Raw genomic sequence first — 9210 nt, forward strand, 5'->3', positions numbered from 1 at the left:
CATGACGGGACGTGTGGTCATTGGAAAATAATCAACTAATATGTAGTAGCTCTGTTGTTGACTCTTAAATATTTTCCTATAAAAGAAGATAAATGACACAATATCTGAGAGTAGTCCACACAGTGTTTTTTAGTGAGGATGTATACTGAGCATTCCTAACATTGTCTGGAACAGTATTCCAGAATTTATGATCAATACAACTGATTAATGTCTTTTTTTTGCTAGAAATTCTCCAATTTGTTTAACTGCAACATGGAATATTAAAAATTATTTTTCAAACAATTAAAAACATTTCTTCGTCTGACCTTCTGTCTTGAGAAGGGTCTGTCTATATCCTGTAAGACTACAAATCACACCTATTACAAGGAATGCCCATTAATTTACAATTTCCCTAACCCTAACTGTATTTATTACGTAACTTGTAATAGTGGGCGTACCTTGTAAGCAGCGTGGTTTGTAATCCTGCAGGATGCAGATGGATACACTGTCTCTGGCTTCCTGTCTCTCGTCCCTTGCCTCTTCTTCTCTATCTCGGGGTCTCTCAACTTTACTCTCTCTTTCTCTTTCGCTTTCTTTCATTATGCCAACCCTCTGCATTTCTCTCTCTCTCTCGCAGGGTTCGGCTGATTCCTACACGAGTAGACCCTCGGACTCCGACCTGTCCCTGGAGGAGGATAAGGAGGCGTCTCGGCGGGAAGCCGAGCGCCAGGCCGTGCTGCAGCTCGAGAGAGCCAAGGTGAACTCTCATTCTCTCATCATCATCTCTTCATCCTCTCCTTGTCCTCTCTTCTTCTTTCATACACTGTCTATTAGTTACCCCTGACTCAGGGAGCTTGTTCTCCTCTCTTTACAGTCCAAACCTGTGGCTTTTGCAGTGAAAACTAACGTGAGCTACTGTGGGGCTCTCGATGAGGACTGTCCTGTGCAGGGCGCTGCCATCAACTTTGAAGCCAAAGACTTTCTCCACATCAAAGAGGTGTGTATGTGAGGGTTTTTTAACCAGCAAAAGAATAGATGATGCCATGCATAATAATAATAATAATAATAACAATAATAATAATAATAATAATAATATTAATAATGAGGGGTATAATAATTAGTTAGCACTTTTACCCTATACCTCCAGGGTTGAGGGTTCGATGCCCGCCTCTGCCCTACGTACATGGAGTTCTCCTCGTGCTTCAGGGGTTTCCTCTGGGTACTTCGGTTTCCTCCCACAGTCCAAAGACATGCGTTGTAGGCTGATTGGCTTTTCCAGATTATCCGTAGAGTACTGAATATTGCCCGAAGGGTTGGCACCCTGCCCAGGCTCCCCTCAACCCTGTGTAGAAAATAGATGGATGGATAATAATAATAAAATAATAATATTAAACATACTGTATAAATAAATACAGTAAAAAAACAATAACAAATAAACAGCTTTTCTTTAAACAGTTGCATAGAGTATGGTTTCTAAAAGTAAACTATGCATTCAAATGATTATATCCATATGCTATATCCATAATGCTGTATTGTAAATAATTGTTTTAACACTGTTGTGTTAAAATTAATTAAATAATGTTATCCCTTATAAATGAACGTTTTCTTTGTACACATACTGAACTTGCACTGTTTCATTGACTTTTCTTATACCTGACTGTTTTAGTTCCTGTAAAATTCCTTCCTGATTTCTTTTTGGATGCAAAGTAACACCTTATCATAAGTCTTTGCAACTTTGGGTTGATCTGTTTGACTGCAGTGTTTTCACTCCATGCAGAAGTACAACAATGACTGGTGGGTCGGACGGCTAGTAAAGGAGGGGGCTGACATCAGCTTCATCCCGAGTCCAGCCAAACTGGAGGCCATGCGTGTCAAACAAGAGCTGAAAGCTGCACAGAGGTCTGGATGAATGTTTTTACACATCAGCACCCCAAAAGCAGCTAGCAGTCCTGAACAGAGAGTAGCACAGCATAGCTTTCCCTTGGATGTATTAGGGAGATTTAAAAAAAAAAAATTAATGCAGCTGTTTTTAGATATAAGAATCTAACTTTGTTGGTGTTTTGCATCCTTGTTCTTATACTCTCTGTAGGAAAGCAGGAGGGAATGCACAGTCAGGAGGCTGGAGGTCAACTCCTCCTTCATCTGGTAAGAATGTATAATTTACTCTCTGCTATCTGTCTCATAATCACATTGTGGTGGTGCCTTGATTCATATCAGCTTTCTAATGGGGGAACAGCCGAACTTTGACCTTGTGTGTTCTTAAATGTTCTTTTCTTGCCCTCCAAAAGCTAAACAGAAGCAAAAGCAGGTAAGTTGCTCATGCTGCACTATTAATATTGCACTCTCGCATTTCCTTCCTCTACAGTACATTCATCAAATTGGGACTGTTGACTTCTCTTTTTGTGTGTCAATTCTGCCAGTAATTCCCAAACTTTGGGTTTATTCTACTCCTGTAATGCACATTGTAGTGTTTCCCCTACTCTAATACACACACACACACACACACACACACACACACACACACATCGTCATTTTAGGAACAGTCTATTAATTAGCTAATTAGTTGGATGAGTACTAAGCCCACTTAATTGACATCTCTTTGTCAGAGACTCCTTGTTAGGCCGCTCAAGCAGAACTAAATAGAATAGCGCAAGCAGTGAAATCATAATTGTTCGACACAGTTGACAAACAAACGAAAGGTTTTCATGCTTTCGTTTTGACAATTCAATCCCATTTTATTTGCATAGCTTTTTTATTTTTATTTTAACAATTGCAGCTTTCAGACTTTTCAAAACTGGATATTTAGGTCCATAATGATCAAGTCAGAGGTGGCAAGGAAAACTCCCTGAGAGGACATGAAGATTACTTTGAGAGATTCAAAAGGAAACCCATCCTCTTCTGGGTGACACCAGTTATAAACCATTACAGTATACAAGTGTAGAACAGTAAAGTCAAATAGTACTAAATGTATTGAAAGGATGTTCAGTGTAAGTACAGTATATTGTTAATAAGCACCCTGGGATGAATCTTTATGATTACAGAAGCAGTTTCTAGGTACAAGTCTAGATTATCTAGGTGAGATTATCCACTGAAGCAAGATTGAGACTTGGGCACAAACTGTTTTTGGGAGAAACCAGTAGCTAGGTTGTCCTTGTAAGTAAGTAAGTAAGTAAGTAAGTAAAGCTTTATTTACATAGCACTTTTTAAAACAATGTTTACAAAGTGCTTTACAAAAGACCTACAGTAGATACAGGAAAATAAAATCAGTAGTAAGAAATAAAATAAAATAAATAAAAGGCTAAGCAAATAAAATAGAATAAATAAAAGAATACAAATAAAAAATGAACAGTTCCATAAAATATGGAAAATTAAATGGTTTGAGGAAAGGTCCCGGTGAACAAATGCTCTTTGAGATACTTTTGAAAAGTGCTAAATGAATCAACTGTAGGTGGGTTGTCAGGGACAGGCTTCCGTAGTTTAGGCCCATGGTGACTAAAGGCTGACTCACAACTTTTCAGCCACGTTTTGGGAACAACCAGCAGGTTGCAGTTGGATGACCCAAGTGATCTAGCAGGAGTATATTTAGTGATCATATTAAAAAGGTATGTAAGAGCACCACCATGAAGACATTTAAAAACGAATAACAGGATTTTAAAAGCAATTCTGTAAGACACAGTTAGCCTGTGAGGTGATTTAAGTGCCGGAGTGATATGATTCTTCAATCTAGTATGTGTCAGCATTCTTGGAGCTGCATTCTGAATTCTTTGTAAGTGTTTAATGGAGCTCTTTGGTGAGCCAACCAAAACACTGACTACATTTACATGGACAGCAGTAATGTAATTATTGACCTTATTCTGAATAAGACAATATTGTGATTAAGGTGTTTACATGAGTCGCTTTTAGAATACTCTTTATATGTTCCAGTTTTACATGTTATAGAACATAGAGCGATTAACAGCACACGTCATTACGTCCCCACGCCATGCCGTCCGACGTCCCTCCAGAATTTCACGTATCAACATACAGTTGGTCTTCGTTATGGTACCGTATACAGTTTTGGGTGTTTTTATTTTAAATTTTTACGAAAGCTTCAAGTGCGGTTAATTATTTGTCATGCTGTATGTGCTAATAGACGACTGCTTGAAGCCTTGGACTGCGTCCCAAACCATGTACTTACCTACTATTTAGTAGCTGAGATACATGCATCTCGCCTACTATATAGTAAGTAAGTACGGGGGTTTCAGACGCAACCGTGTTCTTTTGTTTCCTGTAAAACGGTTGAGCACTGCCGTGTGTGTACGTGTCCTGTCGCAAAATGCGGTGAAAACTCCCACACAACGTTAATAGTGTGATTAAGGTGTGTACATGTCTGTAACGCACATCGATAATGTGACTAAAACAGGAATACTCCACACGTCTTGATTCGATTTGTGTTTACTTCGATTATGACTTTAGCCGGATTAAGGTAATAAAAAATTGCTGTTTACATGCTAGTTTCTTAATCAGAGTATCGTCTTAATCAGGTTAATATTGGATTATTGTTGTCCATGTAAACGTACCGACTGTTGCAGTAGTCGAGTCTAGATGTAACAAACACATGTTTGAGTTTCTCACTATCTGTGGGGGAGAGAATATCACGCACTTTTAGAGATGTTACGAAGATGATAATATGCTATTTTACAAACGTCACTAATATGTTTTTTAAAACTGAGATCACTGTCAAACACGGTCCCTAAATTCTTATGTGAGACCATCCACAGCAGAAGGCAAGTCAGAAGTGAGGAAAGCTTCAAGCTGATGAAGTAGAATCAGGCAGGTTCAGACAGTCAGAGGAGCAGCAGTAGCAGCCTGACAGAGAGAAAAAAAACAAATGATTAGGGATGATCTTATGCTACAGTGGTTTAAGAGAGTGTACACTGTGATCAGAGTGCAAGCAGAAATTTAGCATAACCAAAAGGAAGAGCCAAACAGCAACGCAGCCTCCAATAATTAACATAAGAATGATTGCTACCAAAACAATATTATAGTTATAGTATTATAGTATTACAGTTATAGTATTATACTTTATTATAGTAATATAGTTTTATTAAATAAAACGCTTTCATCTCTGAAGTTTAAAAATGGATAGACCGTGTTGTATTCTTGTTTAAATCTTGTTTGACCCTTGGTACTTGATGTCGCCGTCCGTCTAAATCAACTTAGCATTAGTCATGCTGTTTTTCTCGTGTATATCTTGTGTATAGATACAGTAAAATGTCAACAAAGTGTTAGCTTGTATAAATAATAAAGAAGTTTACGATGGTAGTGTACCAAATTTTTTGCACGTTGTACTATTGATAAAGTGCTGAAAAACCATTTTATACATTGTGCAACAAATCCAATGGAATCTAACTATGTTACGTTTCACTATCACTAATTTGGTCAGACTCAAAGAAACTGTTCAAGCAGTACCGCGTAATTTCGTAAGTAACGCTCTGGTAAGCTAATGCAAGCTTTACCAAGGATTAGGGCCACCCAGTTTATGTGGGGAAAAAAATAGGAATTTTGGCAAAGTACAAGTAGGTGGTGGAAAGTCGCCAACTATTCCTACTTTGTACAAGCATATCGAGTGCCCACAACATTTACCTAATTAGAAAACAGTCATGGATTTAGATTCCCTGGGGCTTTAATAACAAGTGGAAGTCAGCAAGGGTACTGGAACACAGCCAGTCCACACCACTACACTATCAGGCATCAAACAGACTGTGTGTGTGTGTGTGTGTGTGTGTGTGTGTGTGTGTGTGTGTGTGTGTGTGCGTGCTTGACTGTTTCAGACAGAGCATGTTCCACCATATGATGTCGTACCCTCCATGAGGCCGGTTGTGCTGGTTGGACCCTCACTGAAAGGCTATGAGGTACAGGAAAGGCAACTGCCTCATATAAGGAGTAAAAAATGATTCATCCACCTGGTTTATCTGAAAAAGTCACTTGCGAGGCACTTACTAGCTTTTATTGTATGAACAATATGGATGTCGTTTTTGCAGTTTTGATGACATTATTTAAATATCGTAGCATGTCACAAATTTAGAGGTCTATTTCTATTTTCATGGCTGTAGATGGCATGTTTTGGGATATTAGTCCCACTAGGCATTGAAACTTATCACAAGATTCTTAGATATGTTAATGGCCAAAATATAAATCACAGCTTCAAGCTGAAGTTAACTGTTTAAGTTGACCGTAGGGACTTGAGCGCCCTAAATGTTTAGTATGATCCTTTTCACTGTTCTCTCAACCTTGTAGTAGACTCTAGTTTCACAGAGCACAAAAATTAGTAAAGTACACTCACCATCCACTTTATTGGGAACACCTGTACAACTGCACATTCGTGCAGCCAATCATGTGGCAGCAGAACAACGCAAAAAATCATGCAGATACAGGTCAAGAGTTTCAGTTAATGTTCACATCAAACATCAGAATGGGTGAAAAACTGTGATCTCTGTGACTTTGGTCATGGCATGGATGTTGATATCATAAGGGCTGGTTTGAGTATTTCAGAAACTGCAGATCTCCTGGGAATTTCACACACAACAGTCTCTATTGTTTACACAGTAAAAAACTGGGAAAATCCACATGATTGGCTGATTAGATAACTGCATGAATGTGCAGTTGTACAGGTGTTCCTAATAAAGTGGGCGGTGAGTGTATATATCATGACTCATTCATCCATTTTGTGACCACTGACAATCCACCATTCAACTTAGATTGTTGTTTACATAGGTTAGGCCAATTCTCTTTTTAAAGGTAACGAAGAAGTTATATATAATATACTAAATATTAAAGGTGAACATTAACGGTGTAACGTAAAAAACTGTTTTCTGTTTTTGCTTCTCCTGTATAGGTGACAGATATGATGCAGAAAGCACTGTTTGACTTCCTAAAGCACAGGTTTGATGGAAGGTGAGAGAGGGCTTGTTGTCATTGCTCTTATTGTCTTGATTTGGATACTTTGTGAAAGCCTTTAGCAGGGAAAAGTGCTGCTAGATCCACTCCACAGAACCATTAGTTTCTCTTGGTGTCAGTCTTGAGCAAGTTCTAACAACCACACAACTGGACCCTTTGATACTGGACTGTTGGCCAATAGAGCAACTCTTGTTCTGCATTTTCTTGGCAGAATCTCTATCACACGAGTGACTGCAGATCTGTCTCTGGCCAAAAGGTCTGTGCTCAATAAGAAAGCCCTTGTGGAGAGATCCAACACACGCTCCAGCTTAGGTAAGGAACATTCTATAACACTGGACTAACGACTTGAAATGGGATCTAAAGATAGAGAGAGTACTTTATTGATCCCCAAGGGGAAATGATGCAGAGTAAATGATTGCATTTAAAGGCTTTTCTTATATGTTCTCACTGAGTTGTGTTTTTTGTGTGATTAAACTTTTGACTTGGCTTTTTTTTTTTTGTAGCTGAGGTCCAGAGTGAAATAGAGAGGATATTTGAGCTGGCAAAGTCCTTGCAGTTGGTGGTACTAGACGCAGACACCATTAACCACCCAGCACAACTGACAAAGACGTCCCTCGCTCCCATCATCGTGTATGTCAAAGTGTCGTCGCCAAAGGTAAAAGACAGGTCAATCAATCTCTCAGTTAAGGACAGTGAAGGACATCCTTAATATATACAGTTGTCATTCATGCACCACTTTGTCCTCTCATATGACAGGCTCACTCACTTCTTTTCAGTTACTCAACATGTTCATTCATAGGTTCTCCAAAGACTCATCAAATCCAGGGGAAAGTCTCAAAGCAAGCACCTAAATGTACAGATGATGGCAGGAGATAAACTCGCCCAGTGTCCACCAGTGAGTCCTGTTACATCAGTACTGTGCATATACACTTTTTTTTTCTCCTGTTAATTTTTTGGCTTCATTCCCGTTGTTTTGTTCTGCTTCAGGAAATGTTTGATGTCATTCTGGATGAGAATCAGCTGGAGGATGCATGTGAACACTTGGCCGAGTACCTGGACATCTACTGGCGTGCAACTCACCTGCCAGGCTCCGCCCCCGCAAACCCCATATTGGAGCAAAAGGTGGTAACCCCACCCTCAGGCAACTCCAGCCAACAGGTGAATATGTTCAAAAAGATTATTGCTCATTACTGTTGATTTTGTCAGTAATACATATAAAGTAGGATCCCAAATACTGCTTAAAATATGCAACTTCATCAAAATTATAGCATTTGTTTACTGTTAGGACAATAAGATCCAACCAGTTAGGTTTGGGCATGGAATATTTTTACTCTCACATGTGTGGGAACAGGCAGTACAAAATGAATTAGGCTGCTAGTTTGGGAAATAGACTAAATCCAATAGAAAATATCTCTGTGCAAGCAGGATGAGATCAATAATGAACTTGAGTGATGTAGCTGAGGTTGAGGAACTGCCAGAGCCAGAATTCACAGACCATGATCACACTACTGGCATTTCTACATCTACATTTCTACATCTTCCCTTTTAGGCCATTCCTTCTGTTGGGATTAAATCTGAATACTGATAGGAATATTTGAAGCACTAAACAGATAGAGATACAGATAGTGGCATTGCGCTACAGCCCTATATCTGTGGAGGCAGGTAGGCACAGGTTTAAAGAAACAGTCCTACGCACAACTCTACCTTTAAGGGATTACATCATTTAAGACTTTAGACATTAGGAACATAGAGTATAACACATAATATGCTGTAACAGCAGTTTTAAAAAATGAAGCAAGAGATTTGGCACATCATTTCCAATGTTTTAAATAATGCATTCTTGAATAATAAGCATCTGAGTAAATTTAGATTTTGTATTAGTTTTGGATGACGGTTTTTGCATCTCACAGCCTCTCATTCTGATACTTTCTTTCTCAGTTCTCTGAGACACAGGAATTGATTGAATGAGTGCTGTCAAAGCTCTGGGTAGGTACCTGATTTCATTTCAGTTCTTCAGTTTCAATAATGCTTTTTGTTTCTGTGGCTTCCCTGGGTGAGGATAGAGTATTCAGTAAAGCCACTGCAGCATCATCAAGTCGTGCTGTGCTCATGTACTGAACGCAGTCTATCCTCAGCTTACAGTACAAGTGGTGGAAAGTTCCAGAGCCTCCCTCAGTCTGTCTCTCAGAGGTCAGCCCCTCTCGGCCCCTGAGTGGAGCAGCTGCCCCCTGAGGGGGAGGAGGATGGAGAAATGAGGAAGAGGATGAACTCCACCATACTGGGCACACAGGA

The 9210-nt window shown here is 39.3% G+C and overlaps 1 protein-coding gene across 1 annotated transcript; it reads left to right on the forward strand.

Annotated features, from left to right (window-relative positions):
• The first annotated feature begins 510 nt into the window (after positions 1-510).
• Positions 511-8886, forward strand: cacnb3b (calcium channel, voltage-dependent, beta 3b). The gene is made up of 12 exons (XM_053643977.1): positions 511-736; positions 854-976; positions 1757-1878; positions 2069-2124; positions 2268-2287; positions 5793-5873; positions 6857-6915; positions 7130-7230; positions 7422-7573; positions 7718-7813; positions 7906-8076; positions 8857-8886. Exons 1-12 carry the CDS (start codon positions 581-583, stop codon positions 8884-8886), a joined length of 1167 nt encoding a protein of 388 aa, XP_053499952.1. The 5' UTR covers positions 511-580.
• The last annotated feature ends 324 nt before the right edge of the window (positions 8887-9210 follow it).

Source organism: Ictalurus furcatus, chromosome 15 (genome assembly GCF_023375685.1).
Source record: "Ictalurus furcatus strain D&B chromosome 15, Billie_1.0, whole genome shotgun sequence".
NCBI classification, from domain to species: domain Eukaryota; kingdom Metazoa; phylum Chordata; class Actinopteri; order Siluriformes; family Ictaluridae; genus Ictalurus; species Ictalurus furcatus.

What these genes read in the sequence shown, in the direction of transcription:
- cacnb3b (XM_053643977.1), top strand. Translation starts at nt 581, where the DNA reads ATGCCAACCCTCTGCATTTCTCTCTCTCTCTCGCAGGGTTCGGCTGAT. An exon ending in TGCAGCTCGAGAGAGCCAAG is followed by an intron (nt 737 to 853) that starts GTGAACTCTCAT and finishes CTCTCTTTACAG; the next exon opens with TCCAAACCTGTGGCTTTTGC. An exon ending in CAGGCAACTCCAGCCAACAG is followed by an intron (nt 8,077 to 8,856) that starts GTGAATATGTTC and finishes TTTCTTTCTCAG; the next exon opens with TTCTCTGAGACACAGGAATT.